Here is a 19,902-nt window from a genome sequence, read left to right as displayed (position 1 = left end):
TGGAAAGGGAAATGAGGCCTGATAGAGAGTTTATTTTAGCGGATTGCCTGACAGTTAACTGTAATCCACTCTGCGGCATCATCCTTAAGGGTTCGAAAACAAGGGGCAAAACATTGTGCTCACATTTATATGACTGTAAAATTTGTAATTAGAGGTGAATCACAGACAGATTGCAGACATAGATAGATGGAGAGAGAGGTAGACGGCCCACATGCTTCCTCGGCGACACGTGTTTATTTCTTGAGTATTTAAAAACATAAAATGTGGGATTTTGGTCTTGGTCTCTTTTTAGCCTGTTCTCTATATTAAACACTTGTAATTCTTGGGCACTAAAAAGCCGGTGGAAATTCGTCTTTTAATTCCCTCAAAGATAGAAAAGTTGTGAGTCCAGGGATGGGCCGTGATTTGGCCGCTTTATGGGCGGTGCGGGTTGAGCTCTAACTCCTGAAGCTGGGGCATGGGATCCAGGAGTCAGACCGAAATACCCTGGTGTGTTTTGAAGGCAGACAAAGCCTTATGAAAGCTTCTAGAAGCGGATGTAAACCTGAATAGGTTCTAGGAACTACAGAAAATAAGTCACAGTTTGATAGACGAAAGATAAGGAATTTGAATTGGTTTATTTTCCTCTGGGAGAGGAGCCTAAGTCAATATGTCATCAGAAGTACCGATAATTGAAAACAAGGCAAACGGAGGACGGATACGCCATTACGGGCAAGTGACAGTGGCAGAGGCCAAGAGACCACTCCTGCTTCCCGTGCAGACCGCCCCTAGAGGTCTCCTTTCAGGAACAGCATGCGGCACTGGGTTCAGAGCCAAGCGGGTCCAAGTTTGCATTTGGGACCGCGCTGGCCAGGCCAGCTTCTTCTCTCTCTGTGGCTCGGAGCCCTCATCTGTGACAGGGGTGATGATGATGTCCCAGGGTCACTGGGCTCAGACTCTGGCTCAAGAATAGTCGTGATCCTGTCAGGTCGTGGTGATGGTGGTGGTGGTGAAGATGTGATGACAGAGGTCAAGGTGGAGGTGATGGCGGAGGTGACAGTCGAGGTGACGATGGTGGCTCTGGCATCATCAGGGGTGTGACACAAACCAGCGGATGCAAATTTCAGCCCCAGCTCGTTTGCACAGGCCAACCCTTGGGCGCCAGTGCTCCCGGATCTGATGAGCAGATCCTGTGCTCCGTGGGAGGCAAAGAACCGCCCACAATTCTGCCCTCGGGGACCTCATCTTCCGAAGACTTTCTTCCTGTTTAACGAAGACAAAACGAACCCAGACCAGAGTGAGGTCACGCTGATCCCTGAGCCCAGCAAAGTTTTCTCAACTCCTGCTTGGTGATTCGATGAACTAATCAATACACGTCTGCGTCGATCTGACCCCAGTTTTCATTGCACTGTGGATGTAGTTGAATGTGGTTGATGAGCAGTACAAGGATACCAGAGCGATGGAACGTGCTCTGTGACAGCTTTCCCGAGATAACACGTCCTTTCGTGCCACACTCTGCTGAAACACCCAGGAACGCCGACATGTCGAGGCCGAAGCTGTGTGCCCTTGCTGCCTCTTGCTTGTGAAAATGGCCTTTGAGGGGTCAAGGAGGAGCCTCCCCAGCCCCATCCCCAGGGAAGGGTTTCAAAGGGCCCCTCCTGTAATCACAGCGGCCACATAACTTAGCACTTGGTGCACACCAAGCTCTCTGTGTGTCATGACGAACCTTCCTGACATCCCAGAGGCGCAGGAAAACTACTTTCCTCACTCTGCCGGAGAGTCAGAGCCTCAGAGCGGTTAAGAAATCTGCCCTGGGTTGAGCCGGTAAGAGGAGAGGCTGGAAGTGAACTCACGTCTGTGGCTCCTCCCTGCTCACCCCTCTGCCCTGCATGTGCCTGGAGCAGTGCACAACACCAGCGTCCCGCCAGGGGTAATCCTAGGGATGTGAGACAGCTAAAATGGCCCACGCTCCAGGCAAACCAAGACCGGCCGGTTCAGACCAAGCCAGCTGAGAGCAGCCGCTCACCCAGCTGACTTACTCGTGGCCAGACCCACTTACTCTGCCCTGATGGCCAAAGAGTTAGTGCTGTGATTTGCACAGTGCTAGCAACCCAACTGCTTCCCCCTCCACACACACAAAATTTTACATGCAATCCTAATATGTGAAGCTTATATAAAGTTAAGTGACATGTGTTAGTACCCATTTGTCCTGTAAGTTCACATCTATAGCACGCAGTAAAGAACGAATGGGAACAGAGGGGGTCCCTGCGTGAGCACTGGGGTTAGAATCGGGAGCTCGGGGCGGCATCCACCGGCTAACGGCCTCAGCGTCAGTTAACGTCACTGGCCCCAGATTTACTGGCCCCCAAGACGCTCCCTGAGGAGCGCACCCTGGCCCACACTGTCCTGCGGACGTGAGCAGGGCTGTGTGGCCCCATGACTTGGGGGCCAGGACTCGGCCTTAGGACAGCGGTCAGGGGCAGCCTCGTGGGGGCCAACCCAGCGGACCTGACCCCAAAGATAATGTGTCCCCCCTCAGATCATTGATACTTAGGTTATTACAGCCGAGGGTTTGCTTTGTAATTACATCTAAAGGAGTTTGAGGCAATCTACTGGAAGGAAGGAAATCTGAATCAGGGGTTGCCAGGACCCCGTCCTGCGCCCCCGTGCCCCAGGGCGGCTCTGGTCAACCAGAATGCGCCCTTCAGAAGTCAGCCGCTTCCCCGCCTGAGCCGGTCTCAGCCCATCTGCTGGTCTGGACTCTGCAGGGCCCCTGAGCCTGCTCATTGCAGCTTCCTCAGCAGGAGGCCCCGGGCCTCCACACCCTTCCTGGTCCCTGGTCAGCAGGGCCCTGAAGATGCATGGGTCTGAGGGGCGTTCCAGTAAGGTCTGGAGCCTAGGAATTCTTTAACAGGGAGTCCCGGCCCGTGGGGGAGCACCTGGCTGCGTCTCCAGCACTCAGAGCACCTGCTGGGGACGGGAGCGCCCCCTGGCCTCCCCCTTCCGTTTCCCCGACTCGGGTTTCCTCCGGGTCCCAGTGCCCCGTGGGGTCCCTCCAGGCCCCTGTTTTCTCTCTCACCTCATTCTGCCCCAGGAGGCACCTGGCCTCGTTCTCTGCCCTGGATTCTTGCTGTGCCCTCCCCCCAACGCCTTCTCTGGGTCCCCCCACCCCCTGCCGGCTCTACACCCTGCCCCCATGTTCCCCTGGTGCCTCCCTCTCACGCTGGTTCCCACACTCCTTGCTGAGCGCTATTTAAATTCTGGGTTTTGTCCTCTGGTTAATTTCCTCATCTGCTTGGCATAATGCCAAAGAATATTCTTTCCGAATAAAAAATGGTAAAGGCCGTTATTTGTCTCCTAAGAATTCTATGTAAATGCAGCACAGCACGTGCTCTGGGGGGGGGGGGGATGTTCATAAAGCTACTTCTGTTATCAGTTACTAACCTCAGCTTCCAGATCTAGATAAGTCTTGCTTCTAAAAGCCCTGCAGAGTCACTGTAGAATATTTGGGAAACGCAGAGCATATAAAAAGAAAAGAACCCATTGTGCCACCAGACGTTTCGGGACCTCTCCCGAGGCTGTGTTCTCGTGTGTGTGTGCGTGTGTGGCTCTCTTTTATTTACGTAATTCTTTATCCTGATCATTTCACTCAGCATTACGTCAGCCGTACTTTCCGATAGAACGTGAAGTCGTCTTCAGAAACATGATTTTAGTGCCAACATAATGTTCTGTCCTGGAGACTAGCTCAAATGGAGTCATTTCGTCGTTTATGTGATATTTCTCCTAATCCCGTTTCTCTGCAATACGTAACAGGAGAGGAGCCTCCCTGGCCGTGGCTCTTTGCTTGCAAAGCGGCCGCGCAGGTCAGGGGTTTGGCTCGCCGTAGGCGTGAGCTCACTCGTGAAAAGGGCCCGAACGGTGTTAGAAGGGCACTTTATAAATGCTCTTATTATTATGCTCCCTGTTATTGTTTCCCTAAGAGCGGTTCCTGGAAACGGCTTTCTGGGTCAGAGGGCACGCGTTTGCCAAACCACTTTCCGCCAGGGCCGTGTGGGTGCACATTCCGGACAGGGCGCCCCCTCGCGACCCCCGGCCAGAGCTACCGCACAAAACCCCTCGATAGGTAGACACACAGTTGTAGCAGAGAATACCGAGAGGGGCGCCTGGGTGGCTCAGCCCTTGGAGCATCTGACCCTTGGCTTTGGCTCAGGTCATGATCTCACGGTTCGTGGGTTCGAGCCCCGCACCGGGCTCTGTGCTGACGGTACGGTGCCTGCTCGAGATTCTCTCCCTCCCTCTCTCTCTCTCTCTCTCTCTGCCGCTCCCCTGCTCCCTCTCTCTCTCTCTTTCTCAAAATAAAGAAATAAACTTAAAAAAAAACAGAGGGAAACCCAGTTTCCCTCGTGGCAACTTCTTGCAAAATTATAGGAGTGTCACAACCAGGACGTGCACGCTGAGTTGACCCAACACCTCACTCGGGTTTCGCCCGCTTTATCGTGCTTGTTCGCGTGTGCGTATTGCGTTGTATACATGTTTGTCAAACGCACAGATTCTCATTGCCACCCCCGATCACCCCTTTTGAGACCCCACCCCCCACTCATCCTCCCCTCTCCTGCCGCCACCCACCCAGTCCCCAGCTCCTGGCTGACGCTAATCCGTTCTCCGTGTCTAAAGTTTTGTCATCTCAGGGGTGTCATCTGAATGGAATCACACAGTATGGAACCTTCGGGGATTGGCTTTTATTCACTTGGCACGAATCCCTCCAGATTCATCCGGTCGTTGTGTGGACCGGTAATTTATTTCTGTTTCCTGCTAAGCGGTGTTCCGTGGTGTGGACGGACCCCAGCGTGCTGGCGTTCACCCGTCGAAGGGCGCGTTCGTCGCTTCCAGATTTTGGCCGTCTATCACTGTTTCGCCATCGTCAATTTGGTTTTTCCCTTCTATTTTCTTGGAGGCCGATATGGCTATTTTTAGAAGTCCGTACCGTTGTTTTGGTGGAGTACAGATTTTTCATGTCAGCGGGACATTTATAATTAATGAACATCATCATCAATTACAAGAGTAAATACAAGTTAACACTGAGATTTAAAATGCCCCGGGGGGCTGAGATCAACAGCCGGTGTGAACAGAGCGAGGGGGGTTGGGGGGGCCAGAAGCGAGCGTCCCGGAAGCATCCATCCAGTTCTGATTAACCAGAGGAGGCCACACGGAACATTCCCTGTGTGGAGAAGCAGAGCTCACCCGTTGCTCCGCGGGAAGGGGGACTTGGTGGAAGAGGAAAGCGTCTTCCCTCCCTGTGCTAGGACCCCAGCAGTGTGGTGTCCGTGACTCAGTATCCTCAGCGGAAGCCCGTAACATCCCTTGGGGGGCAACACCGCAGGAGAATCATAATGAGGACAATTTTGCCTGAGATTCGTTACCCCCAGGTTCTAAGCAGCTCTGTGAAAACTGTTGCTAAGGCAATTGAGTAAAAAATTTCACAGGCGCCATACACGGGAACAGCAAGTCAATGAACGTGATTGCATGTTTTACAACAGCCAACCCCGAAAGCACGACATGTCTGACACCGAGAGGTTTTTAATGATTTTCAGGGGTTCCGGGGACGTTTTCCGTGACTTTGGAAGGTGACTAACGCCGTCTGGTTTGCCAGCTTCGTGAGACTGCGCGCGCCCCGATCAGGATGGTGGCCGGCCTCGCGGAGGAGATCCCCGGGGACGCTCAGCTCCCTCGGGAGGCCACCCCCGCCACCCCCACCCTGCCCGGTCCCTAGTCCCCTCCCGACATCCGCAGATTGAACTTTTCTTCTGCGATGGTGGCGGTCGTCGTCTTTCCCAGGCTGCAAAACTCAGCCCAAACCCACGCAGCCACTTGGTTATCTTACTTGTCCGGATGGGGAGCATTTCATAATGCAAAACCACAGATATCTGCGCAGGAAACCCAGCTTCTAGTGGTCACTGACTTCGTGCCAGTCCACCCGAGAATGTGACAAGCCCAGCAAGAGTCGTTCTCAGCAGCTGCGGGGAAGCGCCTCGGCCGGGCCCCCGCCTCCCCGAGCGGGTGTGGGAGACCCGGGAGGACAGGGTGCAGGAGATCTGGAAGGACAGGGTGCAGGGCCTGGGGGGGCGCTAGGGTGCGGGAAACCCGGAAGGGCGCAGCGCGGGGCCTGGGGGGGCACCCACAGGCCTGAGCCCTCGGCGGCTCTCCTACTCCTGCCCAAGAGCCCGACGGCTCCCAAGAGGGGGTCATTTCCTCGGAGACGGTGCCAGCCACAGCTGGCAGAGCAAGGCCCGCGGGCAGGAAGCTGCAAGTCATGTGTGTGAAGGCCATGAAGACGCCGTCAGCCCGCTTCTGTGCACCTGCCCCCTCCGGAACACAAGCGCCCACCCGCCCTGCGGCCCTCCCCGGGCAGCCCGGCTGGTTCTGTGCACCGGGACCGCGGGGCCCAGCCCGGGGCTGTGCACCCCCCACGCTTTGTCATCGTCCTTCCCCGAGGGGAAAGTGGAAACAAAAGGAGAGCAGACGGTGGACATTAAGACCAGCTTTCCTCAAACATTGCTTTGTCTGTGAATCGCACGTGAATGTGTCATGAGGCATAATACATCCTTCAACGGTCCCCGGTATCTGGCCAACGTGGGATGCAGCCCCCCCCCTCCCGCCCCCGCCACAGGCATCTGGCATTTCCTGAGCGTCCGCCACCCGCTGGACCCGCGCCAGGCTCTGGGCACGGCAGAGCGAGACACGGACGGTGTGGCAGCCACGGCCACCTGTGGTCAGGGCTGGGGTGGACGTGGAAGCAGGGGCCGGGCCTGCCTTGACACGGCCAGATGCGGAGCAGGGCTGGGAGCCCGGGGAGGGGTGCGGACGTGCGGGGACCGGGGCGCACACCAGCCACCGCCTTCCTCCGCTGGAGTAGGAGCTTCGTCAAGCCTGTGAGTCACAGCCTGGCCGCTGGCCGCTGCCCGTGCCATGCACACTGCTGCCGAGTTGAAGAATTGGCCACCAAAGGTGTCTCGCCAGGCCAGTCCCTCCGTACTGTTGGGCGTAACACCACGCCTCTCAGGTTCACGGAGCCAGGTGTGGTGACGCAGGAGTGGTCCGGGTGAGAGGTGACAGCCGGAAACGGGAGGGGGACACGAAGGAGCCCTGGCAGCTTGCCACTGGCCGAGGATGAGGAAGCCCAAACTCCCAGGCCCTCTGAGTAGGGGGAAGAACCTTCTGGAAAAGGTCCGGGCTGCCCCCATCTGTGGGTGAATGCCTCATCACCTCTGCTGGTCTCGCCGAAGCCTGGAGCCCCCGCCCGCCGTACCCCATCCCCGTGTCACTGCTGGCCCGCGTCCTGTTTCCCAGTCAGTGCACCCTTCGAAATCCTGTTTCTGCTCCGGAACATCCCAGGCGGCTCATCACTGTCACTGGGGTCTCCTCTCCTCGCGGGTTGCCCGCCCACATCCGCACCGCGCGCTTCCTGCCGGATACACAGCTTCATCGCTCCGTGGAAGGTCCTGGTTGAAAGCTCCCGGAGGGGACTTGGGAGCAGCGCTGTCCTGCGCGTGGGTTTGCAGGAAGACCACACACAGAGTGCCCTCCGGGAGCCGCGGTTCAGCCACGATCAAATCTTCACCCGCCTAGCGTTGTAGCGGGGAACTCGTTTGCCTGGAGCTGGCGCTGCGGCCCGGAGACCCCGTCCACCCCCCTGCCTTTGGCAGGCAAGCAGCACAGTGTGGCTGGAAGCCGGGACCTCGGGGGGCCCTCCCCCCACGCTCCCTCCACGAGCCTCTGAAAGGGGAGTCCGGGGAGAGCGGGGAAAACACAGACCAGGGCCCTCTGTGAACAGAATCACATTCCGGGAAGAGGCCTCTGGACCCAGAATCAGAGAGAAGCCACACCCCGTCCTCTAGAACCGGCCCGTCCTGTGTCTGTAACCCGCAGACCACCCGGTCGCGGGTTTGGCGGCCGATGGCCACCCTCTGCAGCCACCAGCCCTGCTCCTCTAAGTACGTCGGTCGAGGTGCTTTTGATACTTGGAAACAGAAGTGGGGTTATGTCAGTTCAAGAGGCTCAGGGTTCGCGGTGGACGGATGTGAGGAGGTGCGTACGGGCGCGTCCCGATCTGGGGCTGCGGGAAATGTGCTGGACAGCTAGCGGGTGGAGATGCCCTGCGCTCTGACGGGTGTGCATTGGCCACTGCCGTCCCTGCGCCTTGAACCTGAGTCCCCACCTGTAAGGACAGGCCCGGAGGATGCCTGTCAGGAAGGAGCCCCGCTCAGCCAACCTGGCCAGAGCCCCGGGTCTCAGCCCTGCGCGGCCGGATAGGAATGGGTCAAGGCTGGTCCCAACTGTGAGCTGAGCCAGAAAGTCCAGTCAACCTGGGCTCCAGCGACACCTGCCTCTCTTCCTCGTCCTGACCGACTGTTGATCGGTGCCACAAAGCAGCAGGACCGTCCTGCTGTGAGCTTGGGGATGCCCCTCCCAACCCCTGCTTCCGTCTTTGCCTTTCTGGAGTCAAGCATTGCTCCCTCCCCAAGAAACAGTGAAGCAGAGAACTGGGTTAGATGTTCCTTCTTCAAGCCCTGGAAATCCCACAGGCTGTAAATTTGAAGTCCTACGAAAACAAAACTGGATGCCGAACAAAATGGAGCGGGAGGTCATCCGGTGCGTTTGGCAACCCAGAGCCCCCGGGAGACCGGCACCCAGAAGCGCGGGATTCCAGAGCCAGCGGGAACCGTGAGGTCCGTGCGCAGTGGAGACGGCTGGCGTTGGGGTTGTGTGGAAACACGGTGTCCGAATGATGCCTTCAGCCACCCGCCCTCCCGTGTCGCTCCTCACGGACCCGGGAGCAGGTCGCCTGATGCGATCGGTGCCATCTGCAGAATGGCAAACCGAGGCTCCAAGGTTCCCGTCTTCCCGGTGAGGGTTGAGGAGGGCAAGAGAGGAGCCGGTGGGCAGAGGGAGTAGCCGGTGGGGACAAGCCCTGCCCTGCCCTGTCGCTGGAAGGAGGCTGGTGTGAGTGCAGGCACGGAATGACACCCACGACCTGGGAGTCTAGGTGCTGCGGCCAGGCGTGTGCACGGGGCGGGGCGGCCCTGGACGCGTTCCGACCGCCACTGGCTGGCGGGGCCTGAGGGGGCCTCTTTGGCTTTGATCCCGGCATGGGGCTGGGCTTGTGGCCCCCGTGCCCCTCATCGGTTATGCGGCAGCAGGAAGGTTCTAGACACGGAAGCTCCCGCTGGCATCACAGGCCCCAGCCGAACAAGAAGATTAGCATCCAGCAGGCGAGAGATGGGTCCTCGTGTGTTTCTCGTGTCTTGCTCTAATATCACGGTGCTGCCAGTCAAACCGCGCGAAAGGGTCTAGGGGGACCCACGTCGCTTACTTACGAGCGTCGGGCGCTGCGTCGGGCGCTGCCTCGAGCCGGATGGAAATACGAAATCTGTGTTTTTCTGCGGGCTTGCTCCCCGTACGTCTCCCGTTTACATTTCCTGTTTCCAGCACTCTTTCTTGGCTGCACAAAAGGGAAAGGATTTGCAGAATGATTCGGCGCGGGAACCAAAAGCCACGGGCCCCCCTGGCAAGGCTGCCCGGGGTGGGGGGGGGGGGTCTCCCGAGCCGAAAAAGCATCTCCCACAGCCAGGAGCACCTGACCTCAGCTGGGGAGCCTCTCCTGCCACCAGTGAAGAACCCCCGTCCCAGCCCTGCCACCATCAGGCACGCCCGTCGCTGTGCCCCAGCCTCTCACCTGCTCGCGGTGTATTCGGTCAGGGGAAAGCCTGGCTCTCACACACACGTAAGACGGCCCCACGTCCAAGACGTCATTAGCTGAAGGGGGGGGTGGGGAACTAGGAAGATGTCACAACCAGCACAAAAGGGAAATCCAAGGACCAGACGCCTGCGTGCGGTGATCTTTTTTTTTTAATGTTTGTTTATTTTTGAGGGAAGGACAGAGCGTGAGTTGGGGAGGGGCAGAGAGAGGGAGACCCAGAGTCGGAAGCAGGCTCCAGGCTCTGAGCTGTCAGCACAGAGCCCGATGCGGGGCTCGAACTCACGAACCGTGAGATCACGGCCTGAGACGGAGTGGGACGCTTAGCCCACTGAGGCGCCCAGGCGCCCCTTGCTTGCGGTAATCTTGAAGCAGAATCACAAGGGGACGCGGCGTGACCTTCCAGTGGAGACACCCAGCGTCATCTGTTTTGTTTACCCCGGATTTCCTTCCGGCCTCCTGGCCTGTTGTCAAAAATCACCTCGACGGGGGGTTATTCTGGGTCTGGAGCGAGGCTGGCCTCGCTCGGTGTGGCTGGGTAGCTTCCACGGGGCAGCAGGCGGGCGGGGGCGCCCCGTGAGCCTGCCTGACCTCGTCTCAGCGGGAGACCCCATACGTGCATTTTTTCAAGCTTCTGTGATTAGCTGTCCCGAGGCCGGGCGGGCGAGCAGGACAGTGTCTCTCTTCCAGCGGCCACAGGCGGCACTTAGATGCCGGTGAAGCCTCTGCGGACAAGCACAGGACACGCCCCCCTGGACCGCGTTCCCGTCCACCGATTGTGGGCTGAGTGAGCCCGTGAAGCTGTCTGTGTTCCAGCTAAAAAGAGTCACGGTCTGAACGCTGTCTGAGCGAGGCCGTCAGAAGCCCGTCCCCAGGAGTCTGCCCCTTGGCGTGGAGGTAGTTTTCGTCCCGTTCTCTGGGGCTCCGAGGTGGCCCTTCCGGGCGGAATCACAGCCTGGCCTCTGGCTGATGCAGAGACACGGCATAGACGTGACTCTGCCCAGTTCTGCCCGTTCCCACAGAAGAGAAATTTGAAGCGCAGAGAAGCTTGCCCGGGGTCGGAGAGGTCAGAGGCAGCGCGTCAGCGTCCCCCAGGCGCCCCGGTTCCCACGCTGTCACCCCAACCGCTGCAACAGGAAATCCCCGCCCACGGGCCGGCTGCGCTGGGCAGAGTCAGAGGAGCCCTCCCTGTCTCAACGGGCTGCGTTCATGCATCTTCGGGGACGCTGCTGTCCACGCCCCTCCTCAGTCCAGCCTCCAGGAGCCCACGGCGGAAGCTGGCTTTCCAGAAGAAGCTGGAGAGAAAGAATCTCGGAGACCGCCCCTGCCTGTGAACGCTGCAGGCTGGCACAGGGCCCCGACCCGCCGTGGGGAGCCTCCGTGCACATGAGCCGCGTGGGTGGCGACCTCTATGAAGGTGTCGCGTCTGCCCTGACGACGACACGGGTGCCCCTTCTCCTGGTCTGAGGCAGCCCACCCAGCCCACCCAGGCCCCCGGGAGGGACCTTGCTGTGGTCAGTCAGGGAGGGAGGAGCGCGGGGCTCACGGCAGCCGGGAGACCCCCGGCTCCTAACCCAAAGTTCCCGGGGCCCAGCCCAGACCCTCTGCCTCAGAATCCTCGTGCCGGGGCCCAGACATCGGCATTCTTCCACCGAACACACCCTTGGAGGAACATCTCGTCAGCAGGGCCAGGGGGAGAAGTGACTTTCCGTTCCCCTCTGCAAACGCCCTCGCCTGCCTCCTTTGTGCACCCCTGCCCTTCACCGGGGCCTGGAAGAAAGCCCCTAGTCAACCTCACAGAGGTTCAGGACGAGAACGTCAGAAGTGGTGCTGTGCCAGTGGGCGAATCGCCAGGACCCCAGACCCAGCCCTGCCGGCCCTGCCCGCTCACGGCACGGCCAGAAAAGCCGAGGCATAGACTGTGGCGCTCGGGCCTGCGCTGGGGTCACTGGGGATGTGCCGTCGTGAAAATGCGGGCCTGGCACACGTCAGATAAAGGCGAGGCTCCTCTCCAGGGGGCGGGGAGGCTTCGTAATGCAGCCAGCAGTGGGGGGAGGAGCATCCAGAAAGCAGGGGTGGCGCCGATCGGAGGACCCGGGGAGGGGCGCCACGGCCTGGAGCGAAGCGGGGGCGGCCCCCGGCGAGGCCCCAGGCCGGAACCCCCCCACAGCCAGCTAGGACGCGGCCACACGGGCAGCCAGAGTCCCTGCTGCACAGGAGAGTGGCACGGCCGTGTCCGAGTCCCAAGGCTGGGAACTAGGGCAGGACCAGGAGCGGGGACAGTGCAGGGGCCACTGCAGGTCGCCAGGCTGAGCCAGGGCGGCGGCCACCAGCGCGGGGCGGGCCACCAGCGCCGTGACTGCGGGTGCAGATAGGCCGGCGGGGAGAGGGCGCGCTGGCTGGGCCTCAGCGTGGCCAGGCCAGCAGCGCACGGCGAGTGGCGTTGGTCACAGAAAGGCGAGGTGCACAGGGGAGAGTATTCACTGCGTCCTGTAAAGAGAGACCCAGAGGGTCTTAGAAGAGAAAGTGGTGCTCTGGGCACCGGAAGATGCCCACCCATCCCAGGGCTGCTTCTCGCCACGCAGGGACGAGGGGAGGGGCGGTCAGCCAGGGACGATGTGGAAGGAAAACGTCCAGTGGGTGGAGACGGGGGCTTTGCCGTGGACTGTCCACACCCCGTCAGCCACGGAGATCGGCCGCTCCCGGGGAGGGATTCAGAGCAGAGACTCACAGTCGGGACCCCTTGGACAGAAGACGCTGATGCAAACGTGTTTCTCCCCCGTTCCCGGGGCGGGACCCCCCGGGCGCTGTGCACCTGCCCGCGTGCTACGTGTTTTGCTGTGGAGACCGCTGGTTGGCCGGTTCGCTTTGGCTTTTCCCGTGGTGATGCCCCCTTGGATTTAGTCCTACAGCCTCAGCCCCCCGAAGTCCACAAGGGCAACCTTTTTTTTATTTAAGTTAATCACCTTTAACAAACTTTTTTCCATAACGGTCTCCAGGAGTCATTGGAGACTCCCCGCAATGCCGTGTCACGAAACCGAGGGGGTCAGCCTGCGCGTCAGACGTCACCGATGGTGACCGTCCCCCGCAGGTGTGCGCCACGGGTGAGAGCTTTACCTCTCGCGACATTTTCCAAGACACAAAAGAAAAACTGAAGTTTTCACAGTCCGCGTGGATGGGCTGAATGAAAACACATTCTTCCAGCATTCTCGTGCCCACAGTTCTATGGTCTCTTTTTACGGTGAACCTGCAGGCTGGGCGGGAGGCAGGGCTGGAGGCGCCTGACGTCGCCATGGAAACCGGCACGCCGCCCCGCCCTCCCGTCACCTCCCTGTTGCTTGTGTCTTACAGGTGGTTTTCAGCAAATACTGCAACTCCAGTGACATCATGGATCTGTTCTGCATTGCCACCGGCCTGCCTCGGTGAGTGATCCGGACGCCCCGCTGCCGGCCAGGCCTCGCCAGGCCAGTGCACCTTGAGGGGAAGGCGCCTGGGAAGGAAGGGCGAGCCGCCAAGGCTGAGGATGACAGGCGCACCAGGGCCCGGTGGGCTCGGTTCACACGTGGGAACCCTTTCGGATCCGTGAATGAGACCCCGCGGGCCTGGGCCACGGCCTGTGTTCATGGAGGAAACCGCTGGGCAGAATTAGGCAGAAATCACCGTCTTCCGAGGGGTTTTTCTCCTTCTGTTTATTTGCTTTCGAAGAAAGGCCAAAGGAGGGTGGTTGTGTTTTGGCTTTAACACAGGTGAGATTTTTCCATCTCGGGACGGGGTCTGGTGGCCACGGGGCAACGTTTGGGAAGACGGGTTGAGAGTAGTTGAAAAGGCCAGTGACCCCCTCCCAGAATCATCACAATTCCAGAAGAGCTATTTCCCCCAATCAACAGTCTGTTTGAGTGCAGTCTTTCTCCTGACTTTTTTTAATATTTATTTATTTTGGGGGAGAGCGCAAGCGAGAGAAGGGCAGAGAGAGGTGGACACAGGATCCGAGGCGGGCTTTGCTCTGACGGTCTGACAGCAACAAGCCCAACGTGGGGCTCGGGCTCACGAACGGTGAGATCGTGACCTGAGCCGAAGTCGGACGCTCATCCGGCTGAGCCACCCAGGCGCCCCTCTCTCCTAACTTTCTGATTGTAAAGAGTGGTCAGGAGTGGCCGTGGCGTGGCATCTCACTCCAGAGCTGTGGCCCCGGTCAAGGGCCGGGACGGAACACCAGGAGCGTCTCACAGGCAGGGGAGGAAACTACGTGCCTGGAACGGCAACGAATGGCAGTTTGTAGCTGCAAAACTGGCCCACAGTCCCGGGCATCTTTCCCTGACCATTGTGCTGATCAATACACGTGTATAATTCTTGAGAACAGCCCAGGATCTGGGTATCACCCCCCACAACCCCGTGCACGCCACAGAAGGGCAGAGAAGCTTAAATAACATGGTCAAGGCCACACGGCTTAGGCGAGACCCCAGGGGCGAGAGGTCGGGGGAAGATTCAGCTCACCCACTCGAAACTGCTTCGTAGGAGAGCGTGCCCCGCTTACACAGGCCCCCACAGTGCGGTCGGGGAGCAAACCGAACTCGTCGCTGGCCAACATAAACGCTCCTTGCTGTCTCGCTGCCGTCTCCTTGATCTCCCGACTCCGTAACTTAGACTTCCTCCGATTCCCATTTTAAATTACTTAAAAATGGGGGCACCTGGGTGGCTCAGTCGGTTAAGCAGCTGACTCTTGATTTTGGCTCAGGTCACGATCTCACGGTTTGTGCGACGGAGCCCCGTGTTGGGCTCTGCGCAGACAGTGCGGAGCCTGCTTGGGATTCTCTCTGTTCCTCCCCACCTTGTGCTCACTCTCTCTCTCTCTCAAAATAAAATAAACTTGAACAAGAATTATTTTAAGTTACTTAAAAAAGGACAAGGTAAACCCCCCTTGGAATTACGCACGGCCACTCGTGTGTTACAAACGCAAGTGTCGTGTCTGGGAGCCGGACTGGCCCCGGGACCCCTGTTGCCCTTTTGCGCGTGGGGACACTGACGCGGTGTATCTTCCAGGAACACAACCATCTCTCTGCTGACCGCGGATGACGCCATGGTGTCCATCGACCCCACCATGCCTGCCAATTCAGAACGGTAAGCGGCAGCCAGCCGGCCTCGGCAGCTCGGGGTTCTTGGGGCGTCTCTGACGCTTCTCTACACGCGCGGGAGGGGCTCTAGGTTGTCCTTGCAATTTGCTGCTGTAGGAAAATCCGAATTTAAGCCAAAGATGGGGTAGGGGCGGGGGGGGCGAGGGAGGCTTGTTCCTTTGCAGACCAGTCCCTCCCCAAGACAGTCACATTTGCAACAGTGCTCAGGAGGGCTCGCTCTCAACAAGAGTCCTCTGAGGAGCCACGGATGGGGAAACTGAGGCACAGAAGGCAGGCGAGGAGCAGTGAAGCCAGGTCCCGGGGCCCTGCACTGACGGCCCCACTGTCTGCCTCCAGAAGGTTCCCTGACCACAGCCCCGGGGGTGTTGCGTTCACACTGGAGCCAGATCTGGTGGTGGCCTGGTGGTGGCCCGGTGCTGCCTGCCCAGACCAGTGTGCACAGGAGGCGGGGCGGGGGGGAGGGTGGCCTGGGGGCCTGAGGAGCCGTTGCGGGAGACCTGGAAAGGGAAAGGGACATTTGCGAACATGAACATTCATAAAATCGGCCAAGCCTGCAGTATGGCGGGAAGAAGGAGAAGGCCTCTGGGCAGGGGCCCCTCCCCTCCCTGAGCAGCCCCCTGGCCCAGCCACCTACTGAGTCCCCGGGGCCTCTGCTCTGTGTCTGCACCTGGGCAAGGTGGGCGAGCAGGGACCACGGGGTACGCCCCTCAAGACCCCCTCCCCCCAGCCCCTCTCCCGCTCCTGCTTCCCACTGAACATCTGCTCCGAGGGACATTTGTCACTCCGGCCATTGGGCTGTCCCACCTGATGACTGAGCCCTGCCTGCCATTCCAAACCTGAAGGAGAAAGCATGCCCCGGCGGGCCCCACTCGTGCCCCAGCAGCTGGAGGGCCCACGGTGCTTAGTGACCGTTGGAAACATTTGGGCTCCATGTGATGGGGTGGTCTGAGACCCTCACTGGAGGCCCCCAGAAGGATCCCCCCACCCAAGGTGTGTGCACACCTGAGCACCCAGAGGTGGGCACCTGCTCTCCGTCCCGCGCGCAGAAGCCAGCCTGTCAGCCATCCGCCCCGGGCCGGGTGCCGGGTCCCCCAGGCCCTGCCCAGGGCGCAGACCCTCCCCCGCACAGCTTAAGGCTTCAGTGCAAGGAGCCGCACGAAGCCGCTGGGAGGCACAAAGTCCTCGACCGTCCTCGTAGCCACACCGTCTCTCAGGCTCGGCGAGCCGTGGTGGGCACTGTCCTTCTCCACGCACCCAGTTGCCTCCGCCAGGCCTCCCCTCCACTGTGCCCATCGGTCTTCCCAAACTCCGCCCGTCGGGAGCTTCTGCCCCACACCCTCGGGCTCCGATTGCCGGCCTCGGGCTCCCCGGAAAGAGCGGCGCGAACCTGCTCCCCAAAGACTCCGGCGTGAGTCCCGTAAATCACGGCACACGCTCGGCCAGATCGCGCTTCAGGAGCTGAGTCTTGAGCGACCTGTCACCCCCGACGTCCACAGACTAAACTGACCTTGGGGTGGGGGGGTGGGGGGGAGGCGTTCCACTCAAACCAGCACAAGCTGGTCTCTGAGCGAAACGGCATTTCTCCTCAACAGCGGTTTGTCCGTAGCTTGTCTGTCTGTACTTTGTGGCTTCCGAATGTCTGCTTTGTACTTTATTCTGCGCCAGTGGCTCTCGGCAGGGGAGGCGTTGTTCCCCTGGGGACACTGGGCAGTGTCTGGAGGCACTGTGGCTGTCACAACTGGGGCGGTGGGCGGAGAGTGGGGCTGCTGCTACCCATCCCATTGTGTGCAGGATGGCCCTACCATGCTCAGGATGGTCCCACTGTGCATGGGACAGTCCCACTGTGTGGATGGTCCCGCTGCACGCAGGATGGTCCCACTGTGCACAGGATGGTCCTACTATGCACAGGACAGACCTACTGTGCGCAGGATGGTCCTACTATGCGCAGGGTGGCTTCCATGCAGAGACCCACTGCCTGAAACACCAGGGGACCCGAACTTAAGAAGCCCGGGTTTCTGTGCTCTCTGGCATTTTCTTTCCAGAGCTACCCGTTCTGCTCACAGGTCACCAGCCCCCCACCCAGCTGCACAGGAGACTTCCCATCCTCCCTCCCCTCCCTGCCCGCCCCTCAGGTCCTCACGCTCTGGATCTGGGCTGGGGCCCCAGAATTTGCTGTTCTCTCGGCTCCCAGGTGGTGGTGGTGATGCTGGGTGGATGCCACCTCCCAGGTCCCATCCCAGCGGCCCCCAGACCCCGCCTGTCCCAGGTCTCTCCAGGCCACTTCTCTAGTTGCCTGGGGGTCCAGTGCCGCTAACCCAGTGACTTGCAGCCCTCCCGCCGATCAAAACCACCAGAGAGCATCACAAAGGCCCTGAGGTCCAGACCCCGCTAAGACCCACCCATTAAATGTGAATTTTTGAGGGATTTTTTCAGTCTCACCAGGTGACTCCAGTATACAGCCCTGGGGGAGAGCCACCGGTATAGAGTGTGGAAAACGTAAGAAACTGCCCTTGACCCCAGGTCGGTGCTCACCAGAAAGCCGTGTCCACCAGACACAGGGCTTTCCTCTCTGGGAAAGTGCTGGAATCTTGTTTCTTCCCAGCAAACAGTGGCCAAGTAGGCCGTGCATGTGGTCAGGCTGTCTCTCCAGCGTCTTCCACTTCTGAAGACATTTGCAGCCGCTCGTCGCCTGCTTGCTTCCCCAGCCTCAGACTCAGGAGCCATCTCACGGGACAGGGCTGGTGCTGGTGCTCCTGTGACTGTCAGCTTTCCAGGGTCTCTTCTCCAGATTCCGAGGGCTCGTGACTGGCCACCTGGCTACTGATGAGAAGCGGGGTCCCGGTGGCCCTCAGGCCGATACTTTTGGGCTCATTTCAAAGCAAATATCATAATCGTCTGAGTCTTCCTTCAAAATACGTTTCCCCTTAATACCTTCTTCAGATGCTCCCAGCCAGCCTTTGCTTTGGACTGTCCTACCCCTCATCCGGGCTTTGCGATGCACAGACGCCTGGTCTCTGCCTCCAGGTGCCCCTCAGCCGAGCCCCGTGCACCTTCTAGGAGACTCGGCCCCAAACACAGCTTCATCGCAGTCCTCCCGGCACGGCCTGCTTCGGGGCCTGTTGGCCACAGGACATTGTCCAGACGCCTCCAGTGCATCCTCAGCCGCCTGTTGACTGGGGCCAGAGAATTTCTAGAGCTTAGCCATTCAAGCAGCGCAGGAACACCTGGCCCTCTAATGCGTATTTGAACGCGGAACGTTACCTCCGTGAGGACAGGAGCATTTTTGTCTTTGTCACCTGTACCTGACCTGTGAGCCCTCCGGGAACAATTTATTGAATAACGACCTGAACACAGGACACGGGACGATATCCCCACGGGCTAGTAAGGTTTCATCCGGTACGTTTGTTCCTAAATTCTTGTGCTGAGTCAAGGTCATGTGATGGCCTCTCAAGATCAAGGATCACGCGTGGGCCTGTTAACCGGTCTTGCCAGGACTCCTTCCCCAAGGCTGTGACCATCCATACTCCCCCAGTGATGCTTTTGCACCTGCTTCCCTGTGTCCTTGCAGCCTGCCAGTCACAGGTTTTGCAATTTTGCTAAAAAAAAACAAAAAACAAAACACAAAACACAAAACCCAAACAGCCTCTCTCTTGAGGTTCCTCTTTAAAAAACTATTATGACCTATTGCCTATTCTTTGGAACTATTTTCTGTTGGCTCAGTCGTCTTTCCCTCCCCCCGCCCCTTGCTGTAAGTCCTGGTGTGTCAGGGGCAAACCTTCTGTGTCCATCCCCTCGGGGCCTCGTGATGACTGGGGATGACGTCACCGAGATGCCAGTGCGTGTTTAGCCGGGCGGCTGACACCACCCGCTCTCGTGCACTTGGGAGATGTGGCCGTCAGGAGCTCGGACCGGGCCAGGGGCAGAGCGCCTTCCCTGTGCGAGTCAGGTGCTGGCACGGACGTGGGCACAGGAGCCCTTCCCGGCGGGATCCCGCACCCGAGCGTCAGTGGTCCCGATCACCAAATTTGTTGAATTCACCACATGTGAACATCAGAGAGGAAGTTCATCATTTAAATGATACGTTTAAAGTATTTGGAATTCTTCCGAACGAGGAAGCTCAGAACAGCCAGAGAAACTAATTTCAGAAAAAAACCCTAATCCGCTGAATTCCAATTTCTCCCGAGCGCTTATCTCCCGTAGCAGGCGTGCTGGGAGCACCTCGGACGGCATCTCACAGAGAACTGTCTTCTGTCTTGCAGCACCCCGTACAAAGTGAGACCGGTGGCCATCAAGCAGCTGTCTGGTAAGGCCCTGCTATCATTTTTAAAATTAAGAGAAAAAAAAGAAGGCTCCAGGCTGCCCCTGTGATTGAATATATATTAGGTAAGCATTTGAACGTAAACCCTGTGCTGTTACAGAATCTGAAGCCCTGTCTTACGCTCCACCCTTGACGACCCCTCGGGGCCTCCCTCCCAGGCCGTCCCCACGGACTTAGCAGACCCTGGGTGACAGTCCGCCCTTGTCTTCCTGGGCGCGGAGTCTGGCCTGCGCGCGCAGACCCATGAGACGCCAAGTCCGCACGTCAGACCGTGGGCCGTCCGCGGCCCCCAGCCCCCAGCCCCCGGGACTCCGGGTGCGGTCAGTGGTGTTACGGTGGTAAAATCCCATTTCCTTCTGGATCTTTTCTCTCTCCTGCTTATGTATGATTCATGCAGAATGCAATGCCCCCTTTTAAGTGTATATTTTGATGAGCTTTGAAAAATGCATACCCCCTTGTAACCGTTCCCAAAACCAAGACGCGGACCATTTACGTCACCCGAAAAGGTTCCCTTGTGTCCCTTCCCAGTTAACCGCCCCCCCACCCCCGCCCATGACCCCTGGCCTCTTGTCAGCAACCCACCTGCTTTCTGACCCCGTAGATTTAGCTTTTCGAGAGCTTTGTATAAAAGAGATTACATAGGATGCCTCCTGCTTTTTGACTCGGCCTAACGGCTTTGGGACGTGTGTGTGTGTCAGCTGCCCCAGTGGTTCATTCCT

The 19,902-nt window shown here is 58.9% G+C and overlaps 1 protein-coding gene across 2 annotated transcripts in view; it reads left to right on the top strand.

Annotated features, from left to right (window-relative positions):
* Positions 1-19,902, top strand: part of PDE9A (phosphodiesterase 9A) — an 89,132-nt gene that overhangs the window by 14,918 nt on the left and 54,312 nt on the right. For both annotated transcript variants that reach the window (XM_042956303.1, XM_042956304.1), the window contains exons 2-4: positions 13,085-13,155; positions 14,774-14,851; positions 19,125-19,168. In XM_042956303.1, coding sequence (XP_042812237.1) covers positions 13,085-13,155; positions 14,774-14,851; positions 19,125-19,168 — 193 coding nt within the window. The remainder of the gene's footprint in view (positions 1-13,084; positions 13,156-14,773; positions 14,852-19,124; positions 19,169-19,902) is intronic.

Source organism: Panthera tigris, chromosome C2 (genome assembly GCF_018350195.1).
Source record: "Panthera tigris isolate Pti1 chromosome C2, P.tigris_Pti1_mat1.1, whole genome shotgun sequence".
NCBI classification, from domain to species: domain Eukaryota; kingdom Metazoa; phylum Chordata; class Mammalia; order Carnivora; family Felidae; genus Panthera; species Panthera tigris.
This window is presented reverse-complemented; position numbering and strand designations above follow the sequence as displayed.